We start from the raw sequence: 18,937 nt of genomic DNA, 5'->3' as shown, positions 1-18,937 counted from the left end.
CGCTCCTCCAGCGCCTCCTCGGCCACATCCTCTCCCTCCCGGACCCGTCCCCGCACCTCCTCGCGCTCCTCTCCGCCGCATCCGCCTCCCCGCGCGTCCCGCTCGACTTCTCCCTCTCCGCCTTCCGCTCCCTCCGCGCGCTCCCCGGCCCAGCGCTCCGCCCGCCGCCCACCCCCGTCTACAACCGCCTACTCCTCGCCGCGCTCGGGGAGTCCCGCCTCGACCTCGTTGAGTCGCTATACAAGGATCTCCTCCTCTCCGGCGCCGCCCCCGACGTCTTCACCCGCAACATCCTGCTGCAGGCGCTCTGCGCGGCTGGCCGCATGGACCTCGCACGCAGGGTGTTCGACGCGATGCCCGCCAGGAACGACTTCAGCTTCGGGATCCTGGCGCGAGGGTACTGCCGCGCGGGCAGGAGCGCCGACGCGCTCGGGGTGCTCGACGAAATGCCGAGGATGAACCTGGTGGTCTGCAACACGGTGGTGGCGGGGTTCTGCCGGGAGGGCCAGGTGGACCAGGCCGAGAGGCTGGTGGAACGGATGCGGGTGCAGGGGCTCGCGCCCAATGTGGTCACGTTCAATGGCAGGATCTCCGCGCTCTGCAAGGCTGGCCGGGTGCTGGAGGCATACAGGATATTCAATGATATGCAGGAGGCCCTGGAGCCGGGTCTGCCGAGGCCTGACCAGGTGACGTTTGACGTGATGCTCAGCGGGTTCTGTGATGCCGGGATGGTGGATGAGGCAAGGGTGCTGGTGGACATTATGAGATGTGGTGGGTTCCTGAGGAAAGTCGAGAGTTACAACCGCTGGTTGTCAGGATTGGTGAGGAATGGTAAGATCGGAGAGGCACAAGAGTTGCTGAGCGAGATGGCTCATGAGGGTGTCCAGCCTAATAGCTATACATACAACATCATTGTCGATGGATTGTGTAAGGAGGGCAAGTCGTTTGATGTTAGGAGAGTGGAGGATTTTGTGAGGAGTGGTGTGATGACACCAGATGTTGTGACTTATACTAGTTTGCTCCGTGCTTATTGCTCGAAGGGAAACATTGTCGCTGCCAACAGGATCCTTGATGAGATGGCGCAGAAGGGGTGTGCCCCAAATTTGTTCACCTACAATGTTTTGCTGGAGAGTTTGTGGAAAGCTGGTAGGACTACAGAGGTAGAAAGGTTGTTGGAGAGGATGGGTGAGAAAGGATATAGCTTGGATACAACAAGCTGCAATATCATTATTGATGGACTATGCAGAAGCAGTAAATTAGATATGGCTATGGACATTGTCGATGAAATGTGGAATGAAGGAAGTTTGGCTCTTGGCAGATTGGGTAGTTCGTTTTCAAGTTTAGTGAGTGATTCTTCCCTCAGCAAAAAATGTCTACCTGACCGGATCACTTACACAACTTTGATGAATGCATTGTGCAAAGAAGGAAGGTTCGATGAAGCAAAGAAACGATTACTTGAGATGATAGCAAAAGATATTTCTCCTGATTCAGTGATATATGATACCTTTATTCACGGTTATTGCAAGCATGGCAAGACATCTTCAGCCATTAAGGTTCTTAGAGACATGGAAAAGAAAGGTTTCAACCCAAGCACAAGGTCATACAACTTGTTGATTTGGGGATTTCAAGAAAAACACATGTCAGATGAAATCCTTGAATTGATGAGTGAAATGAAGGAGAAGGGGATCTCTTCTAACGTCATGACCTACAATAGCTTGATAAAATCCTTTTGTGAACAAGGAATGGTGAACAAAGCAATGCCTTTGTTAGATGAAATGTTACAGAATGAAATAGTTCCTAATGTAACTTCTTTTGGCTTGTTGATCAAGGCTTTTTGTAAGATTGCAGATTTCTCTGCAGCTCAGAGAGTATTTGATGTTGCTTTGAGTACATGTGGTCAGAAGGAAGTGCTCTATTGCTTAATGTGCACCGAACTCTCCACTTATGCTAGGTGGATAGAAGCCAAGAACATTCTTGAAACAGCACTTGAAATGAGAATCTCCATCCAAAGTTTCCCATATAAGCAGATCATCATGGGGCTCTGCGATGCTCGTGAGGCAGACCAAGCGCATAGTCTTCTCAAGTTGTTTATAGCTAAAGGACATTCATTTGATCCAGCCACGTTCATGCCTGTCATAGATGCACTAAGTGAAACGGGAAAGAAGCAGGATGCTGATGTACTGTCGGAAAAGATGATGGAAATGGCAGATGGTAATGTTGGTCACGCTGCTGTTTCTGGTGTGGTTACCACTGGAAGCCGGAAGCATGAGCATGACAAGTATGCTGAAAATGATTGGCATTCCCTTCTGCACAGGTATTATCACGATCAAGTTTCTCGTTATGTGTTTACTTTCAATCTTCTTTTGTTTATTTGGATGCAAGGATTCTGTAGAGGACTATGAAATATTGTTTAAATTTAGTACAATAACCAAGGCATATGTACCAAGGCATATTGTTTAAAGAGTTTATTTGGATGCATGGTTTCGTCTTACAAGAAACACAAACTAACTCTTAACAAGATATTAAAGGTCACTTTCTCTGTTGAGCTGCAATGACTCTGACTTCATTTTTGATATGCAGAGATGACAGTGCTCGCACAATTATGAAAATTACCAATAGAGTGAGAACAGGATGGGGCCAAAGAGGCAATATATACGAGCATAAAAGGCAGCAGGATGATGACATTTATGTACTGGAGAACAGTGGCTGAGTAAGTCTCTCATCACCCTAGAGCCCTAAATAATGACATGTATGGAAAGCCTGAGAAGTTGCTTGTGACTACAAACTCACATGTTTAGAAAGCTTTAATAGGTTGTGTTGATTTCTCACCACTCAATTCTGTTTGACCGTTCTACCATGCTCACGCACTTTCTGACCATCGGTATAACTGAAAATTTTAATCTAGAAGAAAATAAATAGCCACGATTTATATAGAGAGACCCATTTGCATCGCCCCGCACACACCTTGCCTGCCATCACCTCTGCCTCAGCTAGGTCTGTCTCTGCTGCGGCACCGCGGCCTCTCTCTCTCTCGCTTCTCCGTGGTGCTCAGCTGTCGGACGGCCGCAACGGAGGCTTGCTGTTGCTGGGTGTACCGCCTCTGGTGAGTGCCGATATCTCCCTCCTCTCTTTGTATCATCCCTTGTGGGGGGGCTTTGTGTAATACTCCAAATTTGGATGAATGGATATGGATGTTAGGCTGTAATGTGTATTGATCCAAGTTTTGGGAAAATTAGATATATGCCATTACAACTTTACAATACTCTAAATGCCATCATGTAGGTTTTCAGACTGAGATGCCAATGTCTTCTTCCTTCTCTTCTCCTCCCTCCCTCCCTCACCTCACTCATTTCCCAACAGTGACCTGCAACCGTGCTGGCCAGCGACGTCCTCCACTCCCGCCCCCTCAGCAAGCGTGGCTGGCCTGCCGCTGGTGCTGTACTCATGTTGTCCATCTTCCTCTACCCCTTGCACCTACCATCTTGCCTCCATGGATGGGTCCCCTCCTAAGCTTCGATTCCTCAGGCTGTCTGCAACTCTTCGCAGCATCCTCTGCCCTCCTATGACTGCCATGGATGGGGAATCCATCAGGAAGCTCCATTTTGAAGACCGCCGCAAATTCCTGCTGCCTTATCTAGAGGAGATGGGGTCCATGGCCGTTTTACTGATCCAGCAGCAAGCTCCATCTCAATATTCCCCTCAACCTCTCGCTGCCGGCTCACTGTCGGATTTAGAGGAGATGGTAGCCACAGAGCAACCAGATGTGGATGAGATGTGGATCGCAGAATGAGTTTGGATGGCCTTGGATGGTAGTTCTGATCTCTGGGAAGAAATTGTGATGGGGATCCCATGGTCAGGCTGTGGCATGGAGGTCGAATCCATGTGGCAAAGAGAGGCAAGGAAGAGAGGTGACAGAGGGAGGAAGAGACTGTGCTGCCATGGTTGAGGAATATGAGGTCAGTGGAGGAAGAAGAGCAAGGAAGAAGGCATGGGCATTTTGGTCTGAAATTTTGCATAATGGCATCTCCAGGAGTATTGCAACGTTGTAGTGTCATTTTTCCAAAGAGTAAAATAGTGATGGCATTTCTCTGAATTGCCAAAGCTGCAATGTCATATATCTAAGTTTCCCAAGTTACCCGCTTTATGCCCGAGTGCTACTGATCAGGAACCAATGTTCCACACTGTTCTGAGATGTGAACTAGTATGCTTGCAGTACTATATAAAGAACAGTTTGATTCGTACAGCCTAAATAAATTGTTCTGAACAATCCTCTTTTTTTTTGCTTGTTGCCGTGTAGAGAGAAGATTCACTGGTGATTTGGAATAGTTGCTGTCACGAATGTTGTGCACAGCGACATGCCCTGATGCTGTTCCAGATTGCATACTGGTGAGTACCTCTCACCCAATTTGACTACCAATTTTGTTTTTATGCATTTTCTTTCTTTCTCAAACTTAGATATTTTTACAAGTACATGAGATGCTAGATAAACGTCTTAGATGCTAGTGTATAAAAGCACAGCTACATCGTGACAAAATTTCAGTTCCTAACCTCTGCTTGTGGAAACAAAAAGAAACATTTGTGCTTGCCTTTTTAGCACAAACATATTTTTAGTGTATAAACCGGACCCTTTTCTCACCAATACAATATTCTTCTTAAGACATTTCAAGGTTACATATTTTTAGCGCACAACCTTTTCATATATGTAGAATAAAATAGGTGGCCTTGTTCACTTTCTCATTCTTCGGCCACTAGACTGCATCACTGTTCTCTAGCACGTCAGCAAATTTGCAGCCGTGCAGTGAACCAACCAATGGAAACGAGAGCTGGTTTGCTTTGACATCTGAGACCCCACGCGGAAGCTTAGCTAGACATCCATCCAACTATAATAAACTAGTAGTATCTCCTCTTGGTCCTTGCGTGATAGATTGGTTTATGCCCCCCACCGCTTCTCTGTGACCACAAACAACTTCCTTTCCGCCAACCGCCATTGCAAGTTGCTATAATTGGCTGTACTTACACGTGCTTCTGGTCTGGTCATCATCTACCTTAACAAGGCAAAAGGGGACGAGGAGGAGGATTGGGGTGAGGAGACGGAGGAGGGGCTCACGGGGCAAGGAGGAGGAGGAGGGGCTGATCCGTCAGGCATGGGCATCGCCGGCCTCCCTTCTGACATCCTCGTGGAGGTGACTGCCAGAATCGCCGGGGAGTCGACGACGCCCCTGGACGACATCGTCAGCCTCAGGCGATCGTAAGTGACCAATTAATTGTTCCTTTCCTTTCTGATGTTCGCCTGCGATTGTGAAATGATGCAAGGGGCTATATCATGATTCATGCGCATGTATCTCTTCAGATGCAAGGTGTTCCGCGACGTGACGGCGGCCAGGGAGGTGGGCCGGTGCATGGCGGTGGACAAGGAGTGGCGTCTGCACTGGTGGGACAAGGAGAGGTTCCTCTCGGTGCTCGGGGAGTGCGCGGCCACCGGCAACCCCGAAGCGTCCTACATCCTCGGCCTGGTAACGTCTGAAGCACGGATACCATCTTACAGAACTGCATCATGTTCAGTTGTTCACGCGCTAACCAACCCAACTGCTACGATTCTGACATTTTCTTCCTTTGGCAGGAGGAAATCTGCAACCGGAGGGGAAAGGAGAGCGGGCTCCGGCACCTCCACCGCGCCATGAAGCACGGCCATGCCGTCGCGGCCTACACCATCGGCATGATTATGCTGCGCGACGCCTACAATCCCGAAGGTATCGAGGAGGCAATGGGATATCTGGAGGGATGCTCTGCAGCAAGAACAAAGAGCAACATCAAGATTGCCTCCGTACGCAGAGAGGCCGCTTCGGTCATGAGAAGGCTGACGATGCGCCGCTGGAGGACGGCCGAGCCTGCCGCGCCCTGCGCCGACCCGCGGTGCGGGGAGATGGAGACGGCGGAGGCCTGGGACGAGGACGACGAACAGAGGAGGTTCTGCAGCCGGCTGTGCAAATGGAAACATGAATACCGCAAATTTGTGCAGTGGATTTAACGATTTGATTCATTAGTAGGCTGTCGGCCACTCTGCCGGCAGTAAAAGTTGTGAGACACAATTTCAGATTTATCACTTTATGCTTCTCCAATTCTAGATCTGCCATCCCAATTTTTCTCCTTCCTAATGGAAAGCTCGCTTAGCACTTTGCCATCCCGGTCAGGTGGTTTGGTAGTGATATTTTCTGGCTTGCGTGTATTTTTTTTGGGGCTGCGATATGCTTGTATTTTGTGACATCAGTGCTTTTATTTTGTCCATTTTTGTGAATACTGACAAATTCCCGCCCAACAGCCAACTCATTCTAGTGTCTCGAAGAGTACTTTTAGGTCAGTTTGTCATATTTTTTAGCGGTTTGCATCAATGAAATGGGATGGAGGTTATGAACCTCTCCCACGGGAGTATCATGGAGCGTCAAGTAGGCATTTACTCCTTCTGTTTCTAAATATAAGTCTTTTTAGAGATTTCAATACAAACTACATACGAAAGTATATAAATATATTTTAAAATGTAAATTCATTTGTTTTGCTTCGTATGTAATCTGCATTGGAACAGGGAGTAGCTAACAGCAACAAAATGCCTTGCCACATGGTAATAACAAAAAGTATTTAGACACACTAATGTGAAAGATGAGCGATGACGTTTATGCAGTAGGATCAAAGGCGGGCGTCGACTGGGATGGAAATCTAACCACTCTCCACGATGTCCTCACGTGCTTCTCTTGAAACAGGATTTTGTCCCGCTTTATATGTAAAGCAATAACCGAATAAAGTACACGGCCCATCGATACAAAATGATGGGGTAGCCCTCCTACAATGCCGATTCCAGTATAACAGATTCACGCAGAATGCATGCGACTACGATACCGAAAGAGAAAGAACTGAGTACAATGTCACGCTACGCACTATACCACCTAAGCTTTGCGACAACGCCTTCGAAAGAGAAAACAACGCAAAGCGTCATCGTTGCCGAGTCAAGAACAGACAAGGGGCTTAACCCGGAACCCTTACATGAAGAGGAGCACCACGAAGACGTCTTCATGAAGAGAGCGACGCCCGTGAGCGTTGTCGTCGGTGGCTACGAAGCGCAGAGCTTTCGCTCGGCAACTCCACCGTGCCACCATGAGGTCTCCAGAACAAGTGTGATGCGATCAGTTCCCCAAGTCCGGATCGGGACGATGCCACTGCCAAGGACAGAGAGCGCCCGAGCCACTCACCGCTACACCTTTCGTCGTCCACACGACCAAGAGGAAAAGCCACCAGCACCGCCATGGTGCCCGCCGAAGAGCTAGCCATGCAGATCGCCATCCAGAGCCACTGCCCCGGCATCCATGTCCGAGACTCCACCACTTTCCACATAACGATGCATCAACCACGGAAGGAAGAGTAAAAGACAATTCCTTTCACTCCTAGCCCAACACCAGAATCTGGCTCAACGCCTCCACGGTAGGAGGCATCCATGCCTGCATCCCCAGCCAGTCTCGATGGACTAGGGGAGACACAACCCCGTGACTACCGACGATCCTTGCCGAGCAAGCTCACACAACGCCATGCTTGTGGCCTTCAATGTCGATCTGCCCGACAGAGAAGCGGTGTCCTGACCACTACCAACGACCACTGTGCATGTGAAGAGGGAGAACCCACCAAACCACACCCATCCTCGCCTACCCGGAGAGGGATCCCTTATCCCCTAAGGACCAGATCTGGACCGCACCCATACTTGTGGGATTTGGTCGCTGGTTATCTTTGGTGGATCTACTTGGATCCGGTGTTCGTTCGTCTACGTTCATGTGTCTTCACGTTGGATCCTTTTAATCAACGTGTCTCTTCATTGGTGGCGGGTGTTGTACTTGTGCGTTGGTCCTATGAGGCCTTAGCACGACAACTTCCCAACTGTCTACTACAACAATTTTTACCCGGCTTCGGCGAGGGAGGGACGATGACGGTGGCGTGTCTTCGACTCACTTCAATGCTTGTAATTGTCGCTAGGGGCTGCAAATGAGTCGACTTCGAGCGAGTTGGCCTAGGCTCAACTCAACTCATACTAAAATTCGAGCGAGCTCAAAATGCATGAAGCTCAAGGTCGAGCTGTAGTGAGTGACCCGTGCTCAGCTTGTAATGATCATGAGTCGATTTCTAGCTAGTTTTTGAGCTAAATAAGATGATTTTTTAATTTATTTCAAGGCAAATTTTAAAGCAAGATATGTCACAACAGAAAAAATCACTATAAAACTCAACTCATTATTTCTCAACTGAAAACTAGTATCTAATAACAAGAGATCATGGATAATAGACAACGAATGTGCCTCTACCTTCAACTTTGCCTAAAATAACAAGATATTGAACACACGGTTGGCCACGTTTCATCTGAGGCTAAATGTTCTCCATGCTTAATTTCCAAGTTTGCTAGTAGGTAAAATGAAAAAAAAATATGACAATGGATGATCCTAATTCTTCGTAATAGACATGAAGATTAGTTAATATACTTATATGATATCAAGCTATCGAGTTAAAATCGAGCGAGACAATGCTGGCTCAAGACCGGCTCGTTTCTCGATCGAGCTACATAAAATGCTCGTACCCAACTCATTTATTTTCGAGTCGATCTCCAGTTGAGCTAAAATACGAGTCGATTTTGAATGGCTCACGAGTCTATGTGGTCTACGGATGATTTAGATGAATTTTTTATTATTTCTAATGTTCATTGTACTACCATAATTAATTTGTTTATGAGGGTTACCATAATTAAATTGAAGATGAATAGATCGGCCCACCAAAACTCGCGTTAGTAGCCTTGTGTGGCAGCCCAGCAGCCCAATGCGTCGGCCCGCCTCATTTGCAGCCGAGGAAGAAAACCCTAGACCCCATACTCCAGACCTCAATATAAATCGCCACCAACGCCGCATCCAGACTCCAGACCCCGGTAGCTCCTCCCCTTGCGGCTCCGCCCTCCTCCCCTACGCATCGCTCTGGTTTTCAATTCGGCTCGTTTCGTTTCGGTTCTTGTTCTTCTTTTTGATGACTGGTCGATGAGAGGTCCGTCGTAGCGGTGATGACAAATTTGTGGACTAGAGTTTCTGATGCCGCCTCTTCAGCGGCATCTGCAGACAACCCCTTGGCTGTCTGAGCTCCCAGATCTCATCCCATCGAATCCATCCGTTCTTGTACTTCTTTGCTTTGATTGATGCGCGTTCATTACCAATTCCTGAGGATGATTTGTGTTCCTCATGGCGATTAGTCTCGGACGCTACATGCGATTCTCTGATGTGTGGTATATCCTGATTGGTGGCGTCCTCTGTGCCAGCTTATCCTGGAAACGCCACATACATTCACACGCCGCCCTCTCTTGCTCTGTTCTCTTCTTTTATCTGTCTGTCTTGATCCAGATGGCCTACTGTGATAGATCGTACAAGCTTTTAATTAGTGTATGTGGATGATGAGATCACAAGTAAAAATACAGTTATCCCTGTCTTACTTCCTCGGAAGGGTGCTGAGAATACTTTCAATCTGACACGGTTACTTGCAGCATCATGTGCAGTATGATTGGTTATAGAAACTGTGTTCTGTATGCATTGTGAGATCCTGTTTGGTTTGATGTTCGAAAGTGTATTGTTTTTCTTTTGATTTGATTCGGCCTGTATGGCGAGGATGAAGAAGAAAATCATTCGGATTCCCATTGATTTGTAATAAACATGAGATCTTTAACCAGCTACTTCTGACTCGTCATACAATCTGCCATCTTTTGGCTTCAGTCGTTTATTTCTTATTTGTTTTAGTGGTGTTTGTTCGTGTTTTCCTTGGAGCCAGTGATGTTAATCAAAATATTTGCTACTCTTGATGGGGCAACGACCCCATTTGATGATCACAACCACCAAGATCTCTGAGGCCCTGGAAGTCACCTTTCTTAATTTTTTCATGATTCTCTGTACAGCTCCCACATGAAAGGTCTTCAGATGCTCCAGTTCTGAACAAGATTAAAATTGTACGGGTCCTTCCCCTAAACGATGCAACTCAGTTGTCCGGTGCTCCCCTGCCCTCAGTTGTCACGTGCAACAGTTGTAAACTATGTCACTGTTTCTGCTTCATATTCGGTTGAAGAAATACGAGATTGCTGTAGTTTTTTTACAGCTTTGCTTTGACAACAAAACAACAGCATTGAGAAACAAAAGGGCAAAGAAAATCTAGATCTTAAATACTTGATTATTTGTACTCCATGCTTGGAGAAACAACATGATGTGTGGAGTAAAGATTTGGACGGACGGTATCAGTTTCAGGCCAAATAATATAAGATGCCTGGAGTATTTCTTTACATTTTTGTCTGCCAATACAGAAGCAATGTTGTGTGCCATGCTCTGCTATATCACCGCTCATATTCTGAGTCTGCTTTTTACATATTATTACCGATTCAAGTCCGTTTAGACTTCTAAGAGGAACATGGTTAGCAGATCTATGTTGTGGTTATGAGGATGATGATTTCCAATTTGTCGCCCCAGTCTTAGGGTCCTCTTAGGCGGATCTGTGCTGATTGACATACTATTAAATCTGACTCGGCAAATGAAATTTTGAACAGTTGGTTTGCTTTTTACTTAATTTCCTTGGGTGATCGCAGTGACGATTTGCAAATATTCAAGCTCAACAGACCAAATCACAGCTCTCAGGAGTAGATTTGTATGCCGATTATCCCGCTAAACCGAGCCATCATAAACCTTTATTTTTAATCTGCTGTTTTTTCTGATGCGTGTTTCCTTTGGGGAGTAGTTGCGATGAGGATAACAAGCTCCCTCTTCTGAAAGCTTTGGCTGTTATTTTTGCCTTTCAATTTAGATTTTTTTTTGAGAAATGCCTTTCAATTTAGATGGTTTGTTTGGGGGAAACGGCTCCTCTACCGTTCCTTTGAGCACAGCATGGCTGCTGTGGCTTCTTCGGATGCTCGTGGGCGCATTGCATGGGCCAGAAACTAGCCAAAAACTAATCAGCCCAGCCCAGCCCAGCCCGGCCGTTATTTGTACAAATGCCTGAATTGATTAACTGTTTAGTTTTGTAAGTAAAACAATAATTCTGAAGCTCAGAATGACCGCTAGGCATTCACTTTCTTGGCTACTGAGTATTTTTTTGCATTTTAAAAAACTACTCCGTCTGAATCTACAAATCTAAGACAAGTAATATGAAATGTGGAAATAAATATTTAGGGAAACTGATTAAATAATTAACTATAATTTTGACCAACACTGCAAAACAAAAAACAAAAATGATTCAAGCGTGCATTGTGCCGTTTGTGAGGATCACCACGTTAGATTCCTTCTGACCGCCCACGAAGCAAAAAATGCACTAATTTTTATTATTTTAATAACCGTGTTAGTTTGATTATTTTCTGTTCATGGACCATTTTCTGTTCATGGACAAAAAATGCATCTTGACCGTGCACTCAAGTCTGCGATGGTCCAATAATAGAACAAAATTAAACTAACACGGTTATTAAGGTAACAAAGATTAGTGCATTTTTTGCTTCTTTGTCGGTCGTAGAACCACATGTTGTAGGAATTCCCTGCTCGATGAAGGTGTTGGTGAAGATGAAGGAGGCCAGAGGGATTTAGAACGTCGGTCCTTGACGACGGCGTTTGCAAAGTGGGCGCTGGACTGAGGGATCCAGCGTGACGATCCTCCCTGAGGGCCCAGTGCATACCCAGATCATGTTCATTTTACAGCGTTGGTCATGTATTAATTATACTCCCTTCATTCCTAAATATAAGACTTTTTAATGATTTCAATATAGACTACGTATGGAGCCAAATGAGTGAATCTTCACTCTAAAATGTGTTTATATACATTTTAGAGTAGTCTTATTGAAATCTTTTATAGGTCTTATATTTAGAAATGGAGGGGTCGTTAATTGTTTTTAAGTTAAGTATTTAATTAGTTCCACTAAAAAAACAAAAAAAATTAGCTTATTTTTTTAGTAAATTTTGAGCATAGTTTTTTTTTGAGGCAAAACAAATTTTTTTTAGCATAGTTTTTTTTTTCGAGATATGAGTCATAGTTAAACTTTTTTTTAGAAGGTGAGCATAGTTAATCAGTTCAGGTGTGTGTACATCTAACAGTTGGGCTGGGTTGATTAGTTTGTGGTAAATTTCTGGCCCAGATCAATGCATCCGCCGAAGAAGGCACGGTAGAGGAGCCGCCTCCCTGTTTGGGTTGTGAGGAGGTATTGATGCATATTCCAACACTTGATCCAAGGGGTGGCATGATCTGCCTGTGATGTCATCTTTGCAACTGAAACCATTAGAGATCAGTTTTAATTTTTTAGTTAATTCTTTGTTTCGTCAGTATCATGTGATGATACCTTGATCAATCTTAGGACACCTTCTGACACAGTGCCTATTTACCAGTGGATGAGAAGGCTTTTATATTCTGATGATACACCATGTTTTCTTGGGCATCATCTTAGTTTTGTGGTATTGGCTGGTGAGCAGTGTTTTCTTTTACACTAGTGATTTGTAATGTAATTGAAGCCCATGATGATTAGCTTTATGTTGGAATTACCGTCTGATTCTGAATGACGATATTTTTGCGGCTTTCTGAGGCATAAAACCAGTAGCGTAATATTTTCTATATTAATTATTATATTTTTAATTTCGTTCAACTTAAATTATCCCTGTGAAGATTCTCAGACCAGGAAGTGCCGTATGACACTGTAAACAACAGCTGTTTCTCACCACTTCATGTGTCCTCCTTTGGCTATAACCTTTGTGGTTTGGTCAGGGTTGGAATCTCCATTTGCACCTGGTTTGGTTCAGCTGTGTGCATGATTTTAAATGGGTCTCTGAGGGATTCTCTTGTATTGTTTGCTCTGTTTTTTGTGTGTTGATAGGAACAGTCTCTATTTTGGTAGGTATACACTTTCCAGAGCTGGTTATTTGTGGTTTGGTCAGGGTTGGAATCTCCATTTGCACCTGGTTTGGTTCATCTGTGTGCATGATTTTAAATGGGTCTCTGAGGGATTCTCTCGTATTGTTTGCTCTGTTTTCTGTGTGTTGATAGGAACAATCTCTATTTTGGTAGGTATACACTTTCCAGAGCTGGTTATTGTGGTTAAAATATTTTTGTGGCTGATGTCAATATGATTTGGGTAGTTTTGGGATATGTTATGGCGTTGATGATAAATTTAAGGCTTGTTTCTCAAAACATTCGCAGACGCCGCCTAAGAGCTTTCGCCTAGCCAGGCTTGAGAGCTAATGCTGCTAATTCCTTCCTTGGATGTCTGAGCCTTATTAATATCCCCATACTTTGTTGTCTTTCATTTGATGTTTTCATCTTGGTATGCGGGGTGCACTGTTTCTATGTTCTGCTGCTGTTCTTGCATCTGAGTTTACAACACTCCTGAGATGTTTCAGGTGGCGGTTAGACAAATCCGTCCAGGGTTATGCTTGGCCCCAAATTTCAGTTTAATCTCTGTTCTTTCTTTTATTCTTGAGTCAATTGAGCCTTTTTTGGTGCAGTGATTATAAAACATTCCTCGTACTGATGGAAAATCCCTGTGAACGACATCTATACACCCATAGAATCTGAGCACCAATGGACTATACTTCGAGTATTATTATGTTGTTTCCTCTTTGTTTTCACTGAGATTTTTTTTGGTTCATGAAAGAATCTTATGGAACGTAAAATACCTCTTCTCTGTTTAATCTTATTTTTGTTCAGAAGGTTGGGTCCTGTCGGCAGAGCGAACTGTGAAACTCCCATACTTGTCATAGTGCCATGCCCAAAAATCATCTTGTCTTGTTGAGCTAATAGGAATCCTCATAATAATATCTTTGACCATCTCCAGAAAATGTTCATTCAATGTTCCATCTTCCCGTGCCGCTCTGGATCAATTCACAAACCAACTCCGGTGGGTTGACAGATCTTGCAACAATTGGCCAGAGATTAAAATCTCAGGGAGCCAATTATCTTCCCACACTTTAGTATGTTCTTCTGTACCAATTCGCTTTACCGAGCCCAACTTGAGGGTATCTCTCCCCTCAACAATAGCATGCCATAATTGGCTCGATGAAAAGCCCAATTCTGCTTCAGGTTGGCCTTGTTCGGTTCCATCACAAATGAGAGGGATTGACAGGTATTGCCTGTGATTAAATCCCATCTATGTCAAATTCCCCCCAAATCCACTCCAAGGCCTAAAGGAAATCAACATCTGGGTAATAAACTGATTTTAAGATTTGACTACTAAGATCCGTGATCTTGCAGAAGTATCCAGGGTTAACATTAACAAGGAGTCTCTTGAGCCGAGAGAGACGTGTTAGCCCCTTGTCGGCAGCCCAGCAGGCTGGTGCGTCAGCTCACCTCATTTGCAGCCGAGGAAGAAAACCCTTGACCCCATATTGCAGACCAAAATATAAATCCCTACCAACGCCACATCCAGACTCCTCCCCTTGCGGCTCTGCCCTCCTCCCTCATGCATTGCTCTGGTTTTCTATTTGGTTTGTTTCTTTTTCTTCTTTTCGATGACTGGTCGATGAGAGGTTGTAGCGGTGATGACAAATTTGTGGACTAGAGTTTCTGATGCTGCCTCTTCAGCGGCATCTGCAGACAACCCCTTGGCTGTCTGAGCTACCAGATCTCATCACATCGAATCCATCTGTTCTTGTACATCTTTGTTTTAATTGATGCGCGTTCATTACCAATTCCTGAGGATGATTTGTGTTCCTCATGGCGATTAGTCTTGGACGCTACATGCGATTTTCTGATGTGTGGTATATCCTGATTGGTGGCGTCCTCTGTGCCAGCTTATCCTGGAAACGCCACATACATTCACACGCCGCCCTCTCTTGCTTTGTTCTCTTCTTTTATCTGTCTTTATGGATCTAGATGACCGACTGTGATAAGATCGTACAAGTTTTTAATTTTTATTGATTTTTCTTAACTGATTAGTATGGATGTGGATGATGAGATCACAAGTAAAAATACAGTTATCCCTGTCTTACTTCCTCGGAAGGGTGCTGAGAATACTTTCAATCTGACACGAGTACTTCCAGCATCTCGTGCAGTATGATTTGTTATAGAAACTGTAATCTGTAATTCTGTATACATTGTTTGTTTTGATTTGGCTTGGATGGCAAGGATGAAGAAGAAAATCATTCGGATTCCCATTGATTTGTAATAAACATGAGATCTTTAACCAGCTACTTCTGACTCGTCGTACAATCTGCCATCTGGTGGCTTCAGTCGTTTATTTCTGATTTGTTTTGGCGGTGTTTGTTTGTGTTCTCCATGGAGCCAGTGATGTTATCAAAATATTTGCTACTCTTGATGGGGTAACGACCCCATTTGATGATCACAACCACCAAGATCTCTGAGGTCCAGGAAATCATCTTTCTTATCTTTTGACGATTCTCTGTACAGCTTCCATATGAAAATTCTTCAGATGCTCCAATTCTGAACAACAGGATTAAAATGGTAGGTGTGCTTCCCCGAAACGATGCCAACTCAGGCCCTGTTCGGTAACTCTCCGCTCCACGGCTCAGCTCCTGGAGCGGCCGGAGTGGAGCGGCACCGTAGCCTATTTTTCTGGAGCCGTCAAAGTGGCGCTCTGTCGGCTCCTGTATTTTGAGGAGCTGGATGACTGCCGAACAGGCTCTCAGTTGTCCCGTGCTGCCCCGCACCTAAACGATGCCGACTCAGTTGTCCCGTGCAACGGTTGTAAACTATGTCACTGTTTCTGCTTCAGAACGCTGTAGTTTTTCTTCAGCATTGCTTTGACAACAATACAACATGATGTGTGTAGAAAATAAAAAGGCAAAGAAAAGCTGTATCTGCAAGATAAGATTTGAACAAATAGTATCAGTTTCAGGCCAAATAAGATAAGATGCCTGGAATAACGAAGTGCCTGAACTTATGTCTGTTATTTATCTAGGAAAGGACCTGAATACATTGAACGTCCGATTTTGACTTAAAAGTGCTTGCCAACTCTAGACATGCAAAATGGTTGATTTGTCATGTCAAAAAGTCTGTCAGAGTTTTAGCATTTTTGTTTATCAATAAATATAAATGTTACTTGCCACATCAGGACTTCCGTCATTATTATTAGTCACCATGTTGAGAATGATTGGTTCGCTGTTGTGTGCCATGCTGTCATATATGCAAGTCTGTCGTCCAACCCTAAAATAATATAGGTTTGACCTGTGTAGACCTTGTGTTTTGTGTTATTTATGGTTGTCCGGTGATGAAAAACCTGTTGAATCATACCATCTTTCGGGACTGATTGGTCGCTATGCGTCCATGCTGTCATTCTGCAATTCTGAGGACAAATTATGTTGAAGAGAACTTACTTTTTGTTCTGAATAATGTGACTCAGCCCCTTGATTAGTTGATCCTCCTGTTATATTTCTCTGTGGCTCGATTTTTCCGAAGGGGCTAGACTTTATGGGGATCTTGAGTCGCTTCCCCTACTTGCAATTGTGAGGCGCAGCGAATAACATTCTCCAAAATTGCTCCTGCTTATCATTATATGTTTTATGATTTTACTTTGCCCTTTTCTATTCAGTTTAGTCCTGTGAGTCCAGTGATGGCACATCTTTGAGACCTGAGTTTTCTTCCTTGATGAAAATCATATGCATAATCCCTGAGGGCTACTGGTTCGATGTTCTGTTATTCCTTGTTCCTCTTCTTCACTCTTGATTGCCTATTCTTTTGCTTGATGGAGTTGCATTTGCCTGAACACATTTTCTTAGAGCTGAACAATCAATCACCATGGTACTTAACTAATGAAAATCTCTATGGAAGAACTGACCTGATTCATGTGTTCATGAGATATATATTATCACCTAGAGGGAGCAACGATATGCCTGATATTGTCCATTTGTGTTTATTTTTGGGTATTTGTTTTTTATTTACTTGTACCTATTTGATGTTTAAACTGTGATGATCAAACTAAATACTTTTGTTCTTCCGATGCTCTATCTCATGGCACTGTGTGGAAGGAATTTGGAGACCTTAACTGAGTACTTCATTTTATCTTGTTCCTGCGCTGAAACAATTTATTCTGTTGTTTATCTTATTTTTTTGATGTTGAAAACTGTCCCAATGATGATCAATCTAAATACTTTCGTTCTTCTGATGCGCTATTTTATGGTGCGGTGTGGAAGCAATTTGGAGACCTGAACTGAGGAAATACTTCGTTATATCTTCCTCCCAAAACAACCTTTTTTGATGTTCACCTCTTTTTTTCCTCTTGTAGATGGGAATGAAAAATATTACTTCTGTAATGAAAAATGTCGTGGTGTTTGGTCAGGTGGCGGGAAACACTGGTTGGCATTAAACAGCATGACTCTTAATAAAATTGTATTGTGTTATTAACATAAGAAAATGTCCATATTTTCCCCATGTGTATGTTTTTATTTATGAGGGTTTAGTTTTGCTTTGGATTTTGGTGCTTATTCGCACATTCATTAGGTGGATGAAAGCAAGCATTAAATAGTGTGAGGGACAGAGGGACCTTTAGCTCCACCAGGAGAGGAACTCACACCTCCTTGGCAATGGAAATGCTGATGTTGTCATTGAATAATGTTCTTGTATGATTTCATGACCTCTATAAGAATGTCCCAAATGTGGAAGGCAACTTTTTATTGAATAGTAATGAAATATCTTTTGCTTGATGGAGTTGCATTTGCCTGAACACATTTTCTTAGAGCTCAACAATCAATCACCATGGTACTTACGTAATGAAAATCTAGAGTATGGAAGAACTGAGTATACTGCAGTTTGAATTTTCATTCCTAGTCTGTTTTTGGATCACTGAATGTTGTTCATGCATCCTGGTGATCATCTGTGTCAGTAAAATAAACTGACCTGATTCATGTGTTGATGAGAAATATATTATCTCCTAGAGGGAGATAATAAACTGACCTGATATTGTCTGATTGTGTTTATTTTTGGCTATTTGTTTTTTATTTACTTGTACCTATCTGATGTTTAAACTGTCTGATGATCAAACTAAATACTTTCGTTCTTCTGATGTCATGGCACCCTTCCGAGTCAGAAGTACCTATTTGATGTTTAAACTGTCTGAGCTCCCAGAATCCATCTGTTCTTGTAGTTCTTTCTTTTGATTGATGCGTGCTCATTACCAATTCCTGAGGATGATTTGTGTTCCTCGCGGTAGTTAGTCTTGGACGCTACAAGCGATTCTCTTATGTGGTATATCCTGATTGGTGGCGTCCTCCCTGCCAGCTTATCCTGGAAACGCCACATATATTCACATGTAGTCCTCTTTGTTATTTTCGTTTCTTGCCGACCGTGATAGACTGTACGAGCATTTTTTTTTCAAATTTTTGTAACTGATTAGTATGTATGTGGATGATGAGATCACAAGTAAAATACAGTTATCCCTGTCTTACTTTCTCGGAAGGGTGCTGAGAATACTTTCAATCTGACACGATTACTTCCACCATCTTGTGCAGTATGTTTGTTTTGATATTCGAAACTGTATTGTCTTTGTTTTGATTTGGCTTGGATTGCGAGAATGAAGAAGAAAATCATTCAGATTCCCATTGATTTGTAATAAACATGACATCTTTATCCAGCTACTTCTGACTCGCCGTACAATCTTTTCTTATTTGTTTTAGTTGTGTTTGTTCGTGTTCTCCTTGGAACCAGTGATGTTATCAAAATATTTGCTACTCTTGATGGGGCAACTCCTATTTGATGATCACAACCACCATGATCTCTGAGGCCCTGAAATCATCTTTTTTACTTTTGAATGGTTAGATCCGCATGAGAAGTCTTTATATGCGCACCAACTCTGAACAAGAGTCAAGTGGTAGGCGTGCTGCCCCTAAACGATGCTAACTCTTGCTGCCCCATGCAATGGTTGGAGCTTGCCTTGGATTGACCTTCCCCATGCCAGACATGTTGTGGGACA

The 18,937-nt window shown here is 43.9% G+C and overlaps 2 protein-coding genes, 24 non-coding genes and 2 pseudogenes across 26 annotated transcripts; all 28 read left to right on the top strand.

Annotated features, from left to right (window-relative positions):
* Window positions 1-2: 2 nt before the first annotated feature.
* On the top strand, window positions 3-5,168 carry LOC123142442 (pentatricopeptide repeat-containing protein At2g17140-like; the record flags this gene model as incomplete). The annotated part of the gene is made up of 4 exons (XM_044561353.1): window positions 3-2,314; window positions 2,581-2,710; window positions 4,298-4,386; window positions 5,055-5,168. Coding segments are annotated over 2 exons (2,442 nt in total), but the record flags the coding sequence as incomplete, so codon positions are not given.
* LOC123143595 (uncharacterized) lies at window positions 4,408-6,181 on the top strand. The gene is made up of 3 exons (XM_044562531.1): window positions 4,408-5,248; window positions 5,351-5,513; window positions 5,621-6,181. The coding sequence occupies exons 1-3, from the start codon at window positions 5,145-5,147 to the stop codon at window positions 6,026-6,028; spliced, it is 675 nt and encodes a 224-aa protein (XP_044418466.1). The 5' UTR covers window positions 4,408-5,144; the 3' UTR covers window positions 6,029-6,181.
* Window positions 6,182-9,064: 2,883 nt separating this feature from the next.
* LOC123146617 (small nucleolar RNA Z157/R69/R10) lies at window positions 9,065-9,159 on the top strand. Its single transcript, XR_006472829.1, has one exon. It is a non-coding gene; the product is annotated as a small nucleolar RNA Z157/R69/R10 (small nucleolar RNA).
* Window positions 9,160-9,221: 62 nt separating this feature from the next.
* LOC123146650 (small nucleolar RNA snoR80) lies at window positions 9,222-9,355 on the top strand. The gene has a single exon (XR_006472859.1). It is a non-coding gene; the product is annotated as a small nucleolar RNA snoR80 (small nucleolar RNA).
* A 94-nt stretch (window positions 9,356-9,449) lies between these two features.
* LOC123146578 (small nucleolar RNA R38) lies at window positions 9,450-9,542 on the top strand. Its single transcript, XR_006472819.1, has one exon. It is a non-coding gene; the product is annotated as a small nucleolar RNA R38 (small nucleolar RNA).
* A 124-nt stretch (window positions 9,543-9,666) lies between these two features.
* On the top strand, window positions 9,667-9,748 carry LOC123146571 (small nucleolar RNA R12). The gene has a single exon (XR_006472813.1). It is a non-coding gene; the product is annotated as a small nucleolar RNA R12 (small nucleolar RNA).
* Window positions 9,749-9,825: 77 nt separating this feature from the next.
* LOC123146521 (small nucleolar RNA SNORD24) lies at window positions 9,826-9,912 on the top strand. Its single transcript, XR_006472775.1, has one exon. It is a non-coding gene; the product is annotated as a small nucleolar RNA SNORD24 (small nucleolar RNA).
* Window positions 9,913-10,486: 574 nt separating this feature from the next.
* On the top strand, window positions 10,487-10,573 carry LOC123146658 (small nucleolar RNA U31b). The gene has a single exon (XR_006472866.1). It is a non-coding gene; the product is annotated as a small nucleolar RNA U31b (small nucleolar RNA).
* Window positions 10,574-10,625: 52 nt separating this feature from the next.
* LOC123146638 (small nucleolar RNA Z107/R87) lies at window positions 10,626-10,724 on the top strand. The gene has a single exon (XR_006472848.1). It is a non-coding gene; the product is annotated as a small nucleolar RNA Z107/R87 (small nucleolar RNA).
* A 1,488-nt stretch (window positions 10,725-12,212) lies between these two features.
* Window positions 12,213-12,304, top strand: LOC123146660 (small nucleolar RNA snoR31). The gene has a single exon (XR_006472868.1). It is a non-coding gene; the product is annotated as a small nucleolar RNA snoR31 (small nucleolar RNA).
* Window positions 12,305-12,346: 42 nt separating this feature from the next.
* LOC123146636 (small nucleolar RNA snoR31/Z110/Z27) lies at window positions 12,347-12,443 on the top strand. The gene has a single exon (XR_006472846.1). It is a non-coding gene; the product is annotated as a small nucleolar RNA snoR31/Z110/Z27 (small nucleolar RNA).
* Window positions 12,444-12,530: 87 nt separating this feature from the next.
* LOC123146646 (small nucleolar RNA snoR77Y) lies at window positions 12,531-12,611 on the top strand. The gene has a single exon (XR_006472856.1). It is a non-coding gene; the product is annotated as a small nucleolar RNA snoR77Y (small nucleolar RNA).
* A 61-nt stretch (window positions 12,612-12,672) lies between these two features.
* LOC123146621 (small nucleolar RNA Z112) lies at window positions 12,673-12,853 on the top strand. The gene has a single exon (XR_006472833.1). It is a non-coding gene; the product is annotated as a small nucleolar RNA Z112 (small nucleolar RNA).
* A 316-nt stretch (window positions 12,854-13,169) lies between these two features.
* LOC123146487 (small nucleolar RNA SNORD14) lies at window positions 13,170-13,290 on the top strand. Its single transcript, XR_006472750.1, has one exon. It is a non-coding gene; the product is annotated as a small nucleolar RNA SNORD14 (small nucleolar RNA).
* A 220-nt stretch (window positions 13,291-13,510) lies between these two features.
* LOC123146656 (small nucleolar RNA snoR8a) lies at window positions 13,511-13,596 on the top strand. Its single transcript, XR_006472865.1, has one exon. It is a non-coding gene; the product is annotated as a small nucleolar RNA snoR8a (small nucleolar RNA).
* Window positions 13,597-14,540: 944 nt separating this feature from the next.
* Window positions 14,541-14,635, top strand: LOC123146613 (small nucleolar RNA Z157/R69/R10). Its single transcript, XR_006472827.1, has one exon. It is a non-coding gene; the product is annotated as a small nucleolar RNA Z157/R69/R10 (small nucleolar RNA).
* A 62-nt stretch (window positions 14,636-14,697) lies between these two features.
* LOC123146652 (small nucleolar RNA snoR80) lies at window positions 14,698-14,831 on the top strand. The gene has a single exon (XR_006472861.1). It is a non-coding gene; the product is annotated as a small nucleolar RNA snoR80 (small nucleolar RNA).
* Window positions 14,832-14,952: 121 nt separating this feature from the next.
* On the top strand, window positions 14,953-15,045 carry LOC123146579 (small nucleolar RNA R38). Its single transcript, XR_006472820.1, has one exon. It is a non-coding gene; the product is annotated as a small nucleolar RNA R38 (small nucleolar RNA).
* An 88-nt stretch (window positions 15,046-15,133) lies between these two features.
* On the top strand, window positions 15,134-15,215 carry LOC123146573 (small nucleolar RNA R12). Its single transcript, XR_006472814.1, has one exon. It is a non-coding gene; the product is annotated as a small nucleolar RNA R12 (small nucleolar RNA).
* A 77-nt stretch (window positions 15,216-15,292) lies between these two features.
* Window positions 15,293-15,378, top strand: LOC123146523 (small nucleolar RNA SNORD24). The gene has a single exon (XR_006472777.1). It is a non-coding gene; the product is annotated as a small nucleolar RNA SNORD24 (small nucleolar RNA).
* An 853-nt stretch (window positions 15,379-16,231) lies between these two features.
* Window positions 16,232-16,324, top strand: LOC123146507 (small nucleolar RNA SNORD96 family). The gene has a single exon (XR_006472766.1). It is a non-coding gene; the product is annotated as a small nucleolar RNA SNORD96 family (small nucleolar RNA).
* A 251-nt stretch (window positions 16,325-16,575) lies between these two features.
* LOC123146565 (small nucleolar RNA R66) lies at window positions 16,576-16,647 on the top strand. The gene has a single exon (XR_006472807.1). It is a non-coding gene; the product is annotated as a small nucleolar RNA R66 (small nucleolar RNA).
* Window positions 16,648-16,928: 281 nt separating this feature from the next.
* Window positions 16,929-17,024, top strand: LOC123146559 (uncharacterized; annotated as a pseudogene).
* A 70-nt stretch (window positions 17,025-17,094) lies between these two features.
* LOC123146556 (uncharacterized) lies at window positions 17,095-17,189 on the top strand (annotated as a pseudogene).
* A 952-nt stretch (window positions 17,190-18,141) lies between these two features.
* On the top strand, window positions 18,142-18,273 carry LOC123146653 (small nucleolar RNA snoR80). The gene has a single exon (XR_006472862.1). It is a non-coding gene; the product is annotated as a small nucleolar RNA snoR80 (small nucleolar RNA).
* Window positions 18,274-18,364: 91 nt separating this feature from the next.
* Window positions 18,365-18,456, top strand: LOC123146580 (small nucleolar RNA R38). Its single transcript, XR_006472821.1, has one exon. It is a non-coding gene; the product is annotated as a small nucleolar RNA R38 (small nucleolar RNA).
* Window positions 18,457-18,532: 76 nt separating this feature from the next.
* LOC123146576 (small nucleolar RNA R12) lies at window positions 18,533-18,614 on the top strand. The gene has a single exon (XR_006472817.1). It is a non-coding gene; the product is annotated as a small nucleolar RNA R12 (small nucleolar RNA).
* A 52-nt stretch (window positions 18,615-18,666) lies between these two features.
* LOC123146524 (small nucleolar RNA SNORD24) lies at window positions 18,667-18,750 on the top strand. Its single transcript, XR_006472778.1, has one exon. It is a non-coding gene; the product is annotated as a small nucleolar RNA SNORD24 (small nucleolar RNA).
* Window positions 18,751-18,937: the final 187 nt, after the last annotated feature.

The sequence above is a fragment of the Triticum aestivum genome, chromosome 6D (genome assembly GCF_018294505.1).
Source record: "Triticum aestivum cultivar Chinese Spring chromosome 6D, IWGSC CS RefSeq v2.1, whole genome shotgun sequence".
In the NCBI taxonomy this organism is placed as follows: domain Eukaryota; kingdom Viridiplantae; phylum Streptophyta; class Magnoliopsida; order Poales; family Poaceae; genus Triticum; species Triticum aestivum.
The sequence above is the reverse complement of the archived record's forward strand: the minus strand, read 5'-3'. Positions and strand labels throughout refer to the sequence as shown.